The sequence below is a fragment of the Saccopteryx bilineata genome, chromosome 2, assembly GCF_036850765.1.
Source record: "Saccopteryx bilineata isolate mSacBil1 chromosome 2, mSacBil1_pri_phased_curated, whole genome shotgun sequence".
NCBI classification, from domain to species: domain Eukaryota; kingdom Metazoa; phylum Chordata; class Mammalia; order Chiroptera; family Emballonuridae; genus Saccopteryx; species Saccopteryx bilineata.
The window spans coordinates 290,046,408-290,059,163 of record NC_089491.1 but is presented as its reverse complement, the minus strand read 5'-3'; the positions used below and the strand labels follow the sequence as shown (position 1 = coordinate 290,059,163).

The window sequence follows — 12,756 nt, the reverse complement described above, 5'->3', positions numbered from 1 at the left end:
TGATAAAAGTGACACCCACCCATGGAGAATAAGCTAGACAAAACCAGCACTACTCAACGGCCATGTCCCTATCTGCTGGAGAGCCCAAGGCTCGGTGGGGCCGGGAGAGCAGGGGCAGCTGGTCTCAGCCTCCCTCGTAGCCTCCCTTAGTGTCTGGCAGAAGCACGAGGCACATGAGCACCCACAGGATGGGTGGAGACATCACTGTGTGGACACCTGCGAGCTGCCCAACTGCACGCACTCCTCAGCTTCAACAGCTGCAATGCGACGAGGAACACGTGGCGCGACGGTGCCAGGAGGCATGGGCCGCGTACAGAAATAGAAGTCCACACTCTAGACGGGCGGCACGCACGCCCACTACAAAAAGCACATCCTACCCTCTCACTGCAAATTCTCATCTATTCAAATACTGGAGGCAGAGGCGTGTGTAAGAGTGTAAGGACATGAAGAGTTCTTGCACACACGTGCCTGCGCATGCTCAGGTGTGCACACGCGTAAGCACAAGGCAAAGAGAGACCCACTCGCTAACTCCCACACAGATTAGACACACACTTCAAACTCCTCTTTTCTTCTGCACTTGCACATGAAAAAAAATTCAAGTTCACACCCTATCAGAACCGTTAACAGGCCTTTCTTCCTCACATCACCCAGAGACACTTCTACATATCTCTGACCCATGCAGCTGTGACCTCACACACAGCCCAAATCAACTTGTGGACCAGGAAGGCCAGTTAGTATTCTTCCCCTTTCAAAGAAACAGGTTTGAAGATCATAACAGGTTCTTTCCCCACAGCTCACAAAGCACTCTGGCCATTGGGTATGTCACAAAGCTCCTTCCCCACTTCCCCAGGGACCACGACTGTCTTGCTTGGACTCTCGAGCGCTGTGCACATTCCTGATGTAATTCCTGCCCACGGCACCACGCGTACCACAGCCAGAGCCTGGACCTCTGTGCGTCCTGGACGGTTACCTTTCCACCCTATGGCGCCCGGATATACACAATGCTCAACACCCACCGCCCTCTGCCTACGGCATCTCATTCATTCTTCCATTCCATTAATAGCGAGCTTCTACTCTGGGCCGAGCACCTTCCCAGTCACGGCTCCAAACCCACTCTTCCCCCAGGCTTCCTCATCTCGGCAAACAGAGCCACCCACTGCAAGTGACAGCCAGTCCTACCCAGTGGCATGTTTGGATACCTATGTGTATGTATTTTTAACTCAAATTCATGAGTTCAGGGAAGGTAGGGTAGAAACTACTCAAGGGCCAGAGAATATTCTAGAGAGGAAGGAGCTGTTTTGTTTTCCTCCATTATATTTTAACAAAGAATTTGGGGGTGGGAGGGAGTGTAATTTTCTCACTCCGAGAGGAGCGGTCCAGAGGCCAGACCTTCCCAGTTTTGAAAGGTGAGGGCAAGAAGAGGGCCATGCATGGGAAAGAGGGCTCCACAAAGGATCGCGAGTGTTCCTGCAAGGGGAGGCGCCACTTTTACTAGTGTCAACGAGTCAGTGACAGGGTTTGGTGCCACCTCCTGGGGGTCTCAGACCCTCTCCATGGATACCCCAGGGCCACTCACACAGTCCTCATGCAGGCCCGGAAGCAACAGGAGTTCCATGCTGCTGGAGTCGCACCTTGGCCTCTCCTCCAACATCTTCCCCCAGCCCCATGCGGGGCCCAGGCCCAATGCTCCCAGCTCGGCCCGCAGCCACAGGCCCAGGTTGGGTCCTTAAGAATCTGTCCTCACTGACCACGCCATCACCTCCCGTCCACTCCCTAACCCCTCAGCTGGATGCTGCTCCCAGCAGCCACTCCAGCTGCTCCGGCGAAGGTCACTTAAACAGCTCTCATGATTCCAAACCGAATGGCCCCTTTGCTGTCCTTACCTCACACGGCCTTTCAACAGTCTGTGACTGCACTATCCATTCCCCCTTCCTGAAGCGTGTCCTTCTGTCGAGCGCTGGGACACTGTGCTTCCTGGTTCCCGCCCTGCTTCCCGGGAGCCCCTCGTCCGTCTCCTTTGTGGGCCTCCCTTCTGCCAGACCTCGAGGTCTGGGGAGGGGGCGGTCTGGGCCTCTGTTCTCAGCCCACCCCTTCTCCACCTTGACTGTCCCTGGGCAGCTTCAGTACTATCCAAATGCAAATGGCTTCCCCCAAATCTTTGTGTCTGACCCCAACTTCTCTCTTCTAAGCTTCAGACTCACGGAACCAACAACCTATTCAACATCTCCACTTGGACAGCTAGTAAGTCTCTCAAATGTAATGTGGCCAAAATAAACCCTGGCTTCCCACTGCTCTCCAGGGTCCCGTGTGTACCCCCTCCCCCACCTCACACCTTAGAACCAGGGAGAAACATTTCTCCTATTTTTTATTCACCCCCCATCACATTTAATCCATTAGTAGCAGCTCACCACAGGGTCACCCTCCAAAATAGAGGCCGACGGGCACTCCCTCTCCTCTTCCGGCGCCACCACTCCGCTCTAAACCCATCATCCTACGTCCATTTTAAGAGCCAACTTTCTGTGTCCCTGCCTTCCTCTTGTCCCAACAATCCATTCTCCACCAAGCAGAGTGACATTTTAAAAGTATAAATCATGTTATAGCCACCTTCTACTTTAAACTTCCAGGGTTGCAACTAGAATAAGAGCTAAAAATCCTTCACCTGGGCCTTGGGAACCTCTCGGAGCTGGCTTCTGCCTGCCGCCCTGCCCTTGTTTCGTCCTATTCCTCCTGGGTCCCTCCACACCAGCCACTTGCTGGGGAATACCCTTCCTTCAAATGTCACATGATGCTTAATACACATTTAGGTCTCTGCTCAAATGTCACCTCTCCCCAGAAGCCCTCCCAGACTGCCCGAAGGTACTCCATCCAGCCTTATTAATAAGGTTCCTCTGCCTTATTACCCCGTATCATGTAATTTACAGCATTTATCACTACTGAAAATGATTTATTATTGATCTTGCCCACTGAAATAAAAGCTCCACATGAAGAGAGACTCTGCCTTGCTCACTGCAGCACTCACAGGACACTTCCAGGTATGGAGTAGGTGCCCTCAGATAAACGGTTTCCGAATTGATGAACTACCTGTCAGCACAGGTGCGCAGGGTGAAATGTGGGGGGGACGACGACAGGTGACTCACTCGATAGAAGGCATGTTGGGCGCAGACATTGGGCTGACCTCCTTGGCCTTCTGCAGCGCATGCTTCTGGTTAAAGGCCTCCTCTTCTTCCTGCTCATCCTAGACACAAAGAAGTCATGTGTCTGGGGCCTCCTGATGGAGAGGGTGGCCCCCGGGCTCTCCTGGGAAGGAGTTCTGGAGGCCGGGAGGGGTGAGGAGTGCAGGGAAAGAGGTGAAACAAGGTGGAGTGACGTGAGACTGGCCGAGGGACTGCAGGGGGCCGGCGGCCGGGCCTCCTCAGTCCCGGCATGGCCGCAACTCTGGGCTCCGTTCCGCCCCCTAGGCTGCCCAGGAGAGCCCTGGAAGTCAAGCCCCCGCCCCAGCCTTCAGTGGAGCTGGCCACGCCTGGGAAGGCCAGAGCTGACACCTGCCCACTGTTCTGTTTGGAGGTGGTGGAACAGAGGCCCTTCTGGGCAGAGTCCCCAAAGCAAAGCGCCAAGGCTGTGCCCTCTTCCCTGCACAGCTAAGTGGTCCAAGGGTTTACTGTTTTATTCTTCAGTTTACAGACCAGCAAAGTGGCCGCTTGAGAGTTCATAGTAACTACGCGATTACTTTCTACACCCCATCGGAGAGCCAAGCTGGCTTGAGTCACCAATTCAGTGAAAGTGAACCAGGCCTCCTTTATGGGTGCGTGGTTCTCCAACTGTCCAGAAGCTCCCAGGAGGAGTCAGACAATGCAGACTTCTGGACAGAGCCCCCAAGGCCAGAGGGCATCCAATGGCACAAGAGAACCATCGGATTCCGGGAGAGCATTGCTTACCTTGGTCAGCTCCTGGGCATTGGCCAGATTGTCCACAGCGATGGCCAAGAACACATTCAGCAGCGTGTCTGGGGTGAGGAGTTAAGGATGGGCACGTGAGAAAAGCAGGGGCTTCAAAGCAAGGCTGAGAAGGCATCTCCATGTTCTTCTTGCTGGGGACACTAGAATCTACCCCGGGAGTCACTTACGCATGGGCTGTGGGAGGAGGGCAGTGATACTATGCGGCTCTGTTGGAAGGAGGACACGTCTTCTCTCCTTCCGCTTATCACCTCTTTGTACAGGACAAAAATGAATGAATGGCATGAGAAGGCCTCCAAACAGCTATGACGTCTACTCACACCAATATTGAACAGAGAGTCACTGATCAACAAGATGGGTAGGGAACTCAATGTCAGAGCTCATCTCTCCTTTCTGGGAGGCTAGAACTGAAGCCCAGCTGGACCAGTCATGCTGTTCTGTTCTTAAAGATAAAAAAAAACGAGAGCCCACAACCCCACCACTGACCCACTCTCAATAGCGAGATGTTAACTTATTTCTCTCATTCTTCTCGTCCTAAATGGCTTCTATATTTCATTTAACAAAATGTCAGAGCACACAAGATCATTATGGAACCCATTTTTAGTCTATCCTCGACTCTCTAAGGCAGCGGTCCCCAAACTTTTTACACAGGGGCCCAGTTCACTATCCCTCAGACCGTTGGAGGGCTGCCACATACAGTGCTCCTCTCACTGACCACCAATGAAAGAGATGCCCCTTCCGGAAGTGCGGTGGGGGGGGGGCGGATAAATGGCCTCAGGGGACCGCATGCAGCCTGCAGGCCATAGTTTGGGGACCCCTGCTCTAAGGTCTCAATTTTCCAACCACCTTTGAGGCCTATGTGTTACAGAACAAAAAAACTGGTTCTAGCAGAAAAGCCCAGGTCTGACTACCCTCAGAGTAAAAGAAAAGGTGCCATTGTGACAAACTGGCCTTCCACTTCCGTGACTCACTGCAGTTTCCTTCGCATGGGTTCTCTTCAGTCTATAGTCTGCTCTGGCTCCTATTAGTTTTTAGGGCAGAAAAGCTAAAGGGGCATCTTTTCTCTGTGAGATGATAGAAGATGCAAAGCCACAGCTGTCTCACATAGCTCTCCAATTTCACTCTACTGATCCCAGCTCAAGGCAAGTCCCACTCCCCCAAAACATCTAATGACCATGTTGAAGTTTGTAGTTTATAAGGTGCATTCAAATAAATTATCTCATTTGCTATACACAACCAACAGAGAAGATATAGTTATTCTCCTTTCATCTGTGAAAACTAGAAGCCCAGAAAGGTTTAGTGACTTACCTAAGGCCACACAGCTGGTAAGCAGAGTTGCCGGGATTAAAACCTCATCTTTCTTGATTGAAATCCTATGACCAGATATGGGTTTTGGAACAAAATGGACTTGGTTTCTACTCTCCCTTTACAGTTGAATAATTGTTTAGTCTTAATAAAATTATTTCTCCTAAAACTTATAAGGTAAGGATTAGATAAAATAGTACCCGTAAAGCACTTAGTACATACAGAGACTCACGAATAGCATACATGTGGTTAATACTAGATATGCTTAGTAGTACTAGCCTTAATCACAGTGCTAGTATTTTCCATATTTTACTATGTGGCTGGCTCTGTTCTGTAGTAACATGAAATTAACTCAAGAGTTTTATAGTCTGCCCACTGTTTCAGCCTACTCTGTCTCTCTTCTTTTCCACATCTCATAGTATCTCCAACCACTTAATGTCACAGCCTCACGTTATTGTGTATGTTATGGATTTTGATGATATTCTATCTTCTTAGTATTTATCCCCTTTACCCAACTAGTATGCCAATTCATTAAGATTAGGATCCTTGTTTCTCTTAGTACATGGAGCAATGTCTGTCCCCCCACCCTGCCCCACCCCAATTCTACCACCATCACCATCATGACCTTTCTGTTCCTCCTCCATCCCCTCCTGCACCTAACTACTATCCTCTTTCTCTACTTTCACCTCCTCCACCACCACCCCCTCCTCCTCCTCCACCACCACCACCTCCTCTTCCTCCCCTTCTACTTTCCCCTCTTCCACCACCATCCTCCTCTTCCTCTACCACCACCGCCTCCTCCTCCTCCACCACCACCACCTCCTCCTCTTCTTCCTCCTCCACCACCACCTCCTCCTCCTCCTCCTCCTCCACCACCACCCCCTCCTCCTCCACCACCACCTCCTCCTCCTCCTCCTCCTCTTCCACCACCACCTCCTCCTCCTCCTCCTCCACCACCACCCCCTCCTCCTCCTCCACCACCACCCCCTCTTCCTCCTCCTCCACTTTCCCCTCTCCCACCACCATTCTCCTCTTCCACAACACAACCACCTCCCCGTCTGCCCCCTCCTACTACTTCTCCTCCTCAAATGCTGGTCTGGCAGCATCAAGAGAAGCATCTTAAAAAGGATACAGTTTCCAAACAAGGTGAGCACAATGAAATAGATGGCGGACCACATGCCTGAGCTGACCCCACCCTGGGAGCGGATCCCATTGTACATGACCTCATTCCAGTCCTCGCCCGTCAGGATCTGTGCAAAGCAAACCACAGGCAAGTCAGGGGCCGGAGCGGGTTGAGAACACGGGGCTAGGCACAGGGGAAGGGTCTGGGTCTGAGTCTTTTGCATCTACCTCCTCACTTGGCCATCCTACCAGGGAGGGAAGTAACAAGTCACTCCCATGAATCATCTTAAACCTTCTTGTGATATGAAAGAGAATTTGAGGCGTTAAAAGGAAAGATTCTATTCCTCAAGTTCCAGAGCCCCTCCCACCTCCCTTTTGCTGGCCTCCAGTCACCTCTCAGGTCTGGTGCTCTAGTCACTCCCCACGTCACCAGGGCTGCCGAAGACAGCCACATTACAGGCACCAGTTCCAGAAACCGGGGTTCTGGTTCAGCCTCTGGTTCAGATTCTGGCTAAACAAACATTTTTTTTAGGTCTAAGAAAGACATTATATTGAATTTCCCCCTTCTTTATAAAGTCTTTAGGGGAGGTGGTAGAAAAATACTTCATTAAATAGTCATGTGTCAGAAGATGCTTCTGGCTTCAGAAAACCCTGAATGCACTATGTTACTGGATGTCTTTGAACATCTCTTACGAACTCATGAATATAGGGAGAAGGCTGTAAGGTCATCACAGCAGGGCTCTTCTACTGTTGGTAAGAACAGAGCTACAGACAGCCCAGGCGTTCCTGGGGTGATGACTCCTCAACAAGCAGGCACACCCAGGTGCCTGGGAGGAGTCTGGAGGGGAAGAGCAGGGTTCTCCTAACACATCGTCACCTTGCAGCGTGTGCCCGGGGACCTCACAGAACATGGTTAAACTGCTCGTTGGCCTCATACCTGGAATACAGTCATGATGGCTGCAGGGAAAGTGTCAAAGTTTGCTGAAGGAGTCCCATCATTAAAGTTAAACCTGAGAAGGCAATTCAGAGAGACGAGCCCAGTGAAAGTTCTCGCCCACCAAGTTTTCCCTTCCCAAGGTTATGCCACTGTCACCTCTTCTTCCCCCCTTGCCCACAGGCCCCTCTTCCCCACACTGTCCCCCTTCCATGTGACTTGTATAGACGGTATTGGTGGTTATGACTGAAGGACTACGCTCTGTGAAGGGCGTGGGTAAGGAGACGGAGTTTGGGCCGATCCTGAGTTACAGGGCCCTGCGCTGTCCATGTCGGGGACAGCTCCAGAGGAAGGGTCCCTGGAACAAGAGCCCTGCACAGCGTGAAAAGATGAAAAGCAGAGACACCTGTCCCGCAAGACACACAGGGGTCGATCTGGACCATGGGCAGGAGCACACGGGAGGTAACACAGTGACTGGATTAGTGGGCACGGTGCTCACAGGCTGAAGTTTTAAGGCCCCCCCTGGGTGGAAAGCTGATCGGTGCTTACCTGCCTCCAAACAGCTGCATTCCTAGGAGAGCAAAGACCACGATGAAGAGGAAGAGGAGGAAGAGCAAACTGATGATAGACTTCATGGAACTCATCAAGGAGACCACCAAATTCCGTAGGGATGCCCAGTACCTACAAAACCCAGACGACATTACCGCAGTGAACAGTGAATACCAGCTTATCCCCGAGTCCAGCTGGGCATCTATCTATCTGCCCGGTGGTCGGTAACTAAGCTGCATTCGTATGTTTGTAGGAAAGAAAGATGGCAGCAACAGGGTAGCTCCTCTGGGGAATGTGGCATGGGACTGGGCATCAGAGATGTTTTTTCTGGTTTGATCTGTGGAGTAGGAGGAAGAGCTGAAGAATGGAGTGGGGGATAGGATTGGGAAGGGAAATGTGGGGAGGGAAAAGAGGCGATGGAAGGAAATATTTATATGATAAGGCAGAGAGAAGCTCCCACTCTCAAAGGTGGTTGGGAATGGTCCAGATTCCGATCACTTACTTGGTGATTTTAAAGATTCTTAGAAGCCGGAGAGCTCGCAAGACACTGATTCCAAAAGACGTACCAGGTCTGAAGATTGCCCAGACCACTTCAAAGATACTGCCCACTGTGACCTAAAGAGCCAAACCCAGCCATAGTCAGAGGAGGAGGGGGAGGAGAAGAGAGGAACATTCTGGTATTCAGCAATCAACAGCGCTCCCTGAGCTGCAGTGCAGTTAACCCTCTCCCCTCCCCACCCAGCCCACCTCCAATAGGACTGCCTGTGTGTGAGGTCTGCCAAAGAAAAGTGAAACTCTACTGCCTCTCTCTGCACTCTCCTTGCTGACCTGAATGCTTCACACAGTGGATCGGGTTACTGATTGCTGCTCTGTCCTTGGGGAAAACTGCGGGTCACCACTTCAGCACAATTCTTTCTGATTGCCGTAACTGTTCTTACATTATAGTATCTTGACAAACAGGCAAAAGACTGGTTCTCACAGCAAGGAAACAAACATGAATGAATACAGGTTGCACTTCAATGTAAAAATCTCAGAGAGGTTCACCTTCTCTCGTTGTTCTAGAATTTAGTGCTAACAAGGATGGTTCGGGCGCCTGGATAATCAATATCTTTCAGTCACCCGGGTCCCACACTGTTCAATGTGACAGTACTACTGGGTGGCACAGAATCTGGTTGCTGTAGGAAGCAGCAATGACAAATTAAAAGCTGAATATTTTGTTTTGTTTTGTTTTAACTATATACCCATTGACTGTCTACTAACAGTCTATACATTGCACTAGGAGAAATCACCAATATTCATTCTCATGGCAATTCTGAATATAGCGATATCAGGAAACTAAGGTTAGGATGATCTTTCCTTGGCTGTTAGGTCTGAAAATTGCCTGTACCCAGAAACATATGTTCCAAGTTAAAATGCAGATTGGCAAGTGCTCAAAACCCTTAGTCCGTAACTAAAAATTTGGCAGAAAAAGAAGTAGCTTTGGCAGAGAGGGAAGTGGCTCAGGAACCCAAAGTTTTGCAACCCAGGCTGCTGCAAATGGGCTACGTGAACCTGGGCACGTGTCCTCTGTGAATGGGCAGGCGAACTCCTGACACGCAATATAGTGGACAGGGCTCCTGAGCGGCACGGGGGACCGTGCGTGCGAAAGGGCTGGAAGGCTGTCAGCAACGTGCCCAGTTACATGTGTATCAATATGATTTAGGAAGTGGACCCTGGACAAAATATTCTATGTGCGGACTTTATAATGTAAGATGTGCACGTGTGCATTCACATACGTGTTTGCATGAGGACTGGAAGACTGTCAGCAACGTGCCCAGTTACGTGTATATCAATATAATTTAGGAAGTGGACCCTGGACAAAATATTCTATGTGCGGACTTTATAATGTAAGATGTGCACGTGTGCATTCACATACGTGTTTGCATGAGGACTGGAAGACTGTCAGCAATGTGCCCAGTTATGCGTATATCAATATAATTTAGGAAGTGGACCCTGGACAAAATATTCTATGTGTGGACTTTATAATGTAATGTGTGCACGTGTGCATTCACATACGTGTTTGCATGAGGCTGTCTCTAGAAAACTTTCCCTATCTAATTCAACTAAAAAACCCAAATATATAATCTTCTCTTTTTTTTTACTGAATCACTATCTGGAACCAAGTCTTTTGTCCTCCTCTCTCAGGAATCTCCCAGGACAACAGTGGTTCAAACTCGGGTAGCTTTGTCAAATTCACTGAGCTGTTCCCTTAAGTGGGCCCTCTATGGTGTGTGTTATACTTCAATAAAAATATTTTTTTTAAAAAAGAGTTTAAAAAAACCCTCCAAATAAACCCTAGTAGGGGCAAGGATTGACTCATTTCTGATCTCCTTTAGCTAATCTTATCCACTGCCCTTTCATGATTTCTGATTCCCGGGCTTCAAGCTGGGCGAGAGAGAGAGCCGCTTATCTCAGCCTGTGGCGTATCAATAGGAAGCGGGCACAGGCGGGCTCCCGGGCACTTACCCCAAAGTCAAAGCAGTTGAATGAAGAGTGGAAGTAAAGGCGAGGCCCCATGCCGTACATCTTCAGGGACATCTCCAACAGGAAGAGGCCCAGAAACAAAAATTCTGCATAGTCTGAAAGCATCAAAAGCAGGAACATTTGTTCCCCAGATGGCGTGGGCACCTGCACTCCCCAGCCCAACATCCCCACCCCCAGAGGAGCCCTCTACACCAGCAGGACCTGCACCTATGAGGACGGTCAGCAACCCCGGCAGGTCAGTGCCAGGCAAAGCCTAACGGGGCCTAAATTCACTGTGACCGAGGGGGCCCCAGGCCCTCCACAGGGCAGCTGTGCTCCCCTTCAAGTGGCACTCCACATCACTGTCCTTTAAATGGTAGGTGGCTCTCCGGAAAGACCGGGCATGACTGTGGCTTTGACGAAAGAGCAGGGTTGGACCTGCACCCACCCAGCCGCGACAGCCTCCAGTACTCTCACTCACACCCAGTGGCAACTGTACCCAGAGCTAACCCTGAGGTTCCCTGTGTGCTCGATCAGAAGCATCTACCACCCTAAGAACCTTCTTCCTAGGACTTTGGTGACCAAAACTGCCTATGCCATTGAGCCTCCTTCAATCCTAAGTAAAGGCATCAGAGCACCTGAGTTGTAATGCTACGTTGTTGACTCATCAGCAAAGATTTATCTGATTCAATAAGGAACGACATATCGGAATGGTTATGTGACAATGCCCCCCCCCGCCCCCAGCGGACAATGCTGGCCTCCCTCACAATGCAGATAGGGAGAACTCTGGGCGGATAGAACTGCTGCCAGGCCCAGTATGACGCCTTGCTCTCTGACATGCACACCCCAGTCGAGCTGCACCGAGAGCCAGCAGTCACGGGCCACTTACAGAGGAAGTGGGTGAGCCACTGGGGCTGGTTGTGATGGACGATGGCCACACAGGCGGTGTTGAGGGCCACAACGCTCAGCACGATCCAGTAGAACACCTGGGACTTGACCATGTGGCGGATGGAGATGCGCAGCAGCCTCTCCTTGTGCCGGAAGTAGGAGGCCCCGTCCACCTTCGTGCTCTTGATGCTGGCTCGGGCAAGAGGGGTGCCTGTAGGGGAGGCGGGGAGGGACAGCGAGGCTGCAAAAAAGAGTGCCCTCCGTGGCAAGGGGGCATTCAAAGGGCAAGGCGGGCAGCGGCAGGCCCACAGCCAGGTGACCGCCGTGCTGCAGGTCCGGGTAATACCCATGCTAAGTAGTTTCCGCAGCAGAGACCCCTGCTTTTCCTCCGGGCACGCTCAGCCCTAGGAGAGACTCCCCAGTGTCTTGGATCCTAATAGGATCATGTTGGCAACAGGCTGGGCTTCTCTCTGGCCTGTCCTTCTAAATATGCTTCTTGCCCGGGAATCATTCTGCTGCCGTTGTGAGCTAAAGCCGCCGTGAGCTCCCTATGCCTCTTCTGCTTTTAAGGACGAAGACCTTTCCTTCCCTTTCCTTTTTCTGGGGAGGAAATAACTGCCATCGGTCAGGATCTCTATGAGAACCTGGGCTCAAACACTAGTCGTGCTGAAGGGCTGTCAGTAGGAATCTGTTTAAATATCATATGGAAGATGGTGACGGAAGGAGGCAGGGGCTCCTATAGTTAGCAAATAGTTGCAGGTTCTCAAACAGGGGCTATGAGGAGCAACAGACCCTCGGAATCCTTGGAACATCTCACAAAGTGGGTTCTCATGATCACACAGGGGTAAGACTATACTTTCAGGGATCATTTCTATAGTTTGATCACACAGGGGTGATGGGACACATGATCCCAACTGAGGAATCAATTGTAGGTTGGATTCTTGGTCCTAAGCCCCATGTTTTGGTAAATAGCACCCTCTAGCCCATCTTCTTCTAAGTCATTGTTATGCAGATGAAATTCCCACATTTTTCTCCCATCACATCCCTTGGTTGTGGAGTCTTTGGGTTCTCCTCCTCCTGGTGCTGCTTCTTAAAAGACAGGCTCCTCCTTTTTTGTGGGAGATTCACAGAAGTGAGAGACAGAACTGTTTGTACTCACCCACAGAGGAGATGTCGACACAGTGCTCATCGCTGGAGTCCCGGGTCATGGCCTCCGTTCGGCTGCGTTTGATGGTCGCCCTTCGAAGCACTGCACCAGGAGAGGGGAGGTAGGTGAGACCACACACAACCGGACCATTCCGGTCAAAACTGAGGACTGCGGGCGGGAGGCCTCTGTGACACAGGTGACAGTCTTTAAACACCTGAGCCAGGGTTATAGAAGCTGCAAATGTCTACAGAGACAGGACTCCCGTGCTCAGTGGCACCTGAGACACAAGGGCTCCAAACCCATGCAGTGGGGAAACGGGCACACCCCCACCCCCCACCCCCCACCGGTCTGTGCTG

At 51.0% G+C, this 12,756-nt stretch overlaps 1 protein-coding gene across 2 annotated transcripts in view; it reads right to left on the bottom strand.

Annotated features, from left to right (window-relative positions):
• Nucleotides 1-12,756, bottom strand: part of CACNA1E (calcium voltage-gated channel subunit alpha1 E) — a 360,811-nt gene that overhangs the window by 66,136 nt on the left and 281,919 nt on the right. For both annotated transcript variants that reach the window (XM_066261292.1, XM_066261291.1), the window contains 9 exons: nucleotides 12,413-12,502; nucleotides 11,255-11,464; nucleotides 10,369-10,481; nucleotides 8,366-8,478; nucleotides 7,864-7,995; nucleotides 7,318-7,390; nucleotides 6,391-6,508; nucleotides 3,936-4,003; nucleotides 3,138-3,235 (listed from right to left, as the gene is read on the bottom strand). In XM_066261292.1, coding sequence (XP_066117389.1) covers nucleotides 3,138-3,235; nucleotides 3,936-4,003; nucleotides 6,391-6,508; nucleotides 7,318-7,390; nucleotides 7,864-7,995; nucleotides 8,366-8,478; nucleotides 10,369-10,481; nucleotides 11,255-11,464; nucleotides 12,413-12,502 — 1,015 coding nt within the window. The remainder of the gene's footprint in view (nucleotides 1-3,137; nucleotides 3,236-3,935; nucleotides 4,004-6,390; nucleotides 6,509-7,317; nucleotides 7,391-7,863; nucleotides 7,996-8,365; nucleotides 8,479-10,368; nucleotides 10,482-11,254; nucleotides 11,465-12,412; nucleotides 12,503-12,756) is intronic.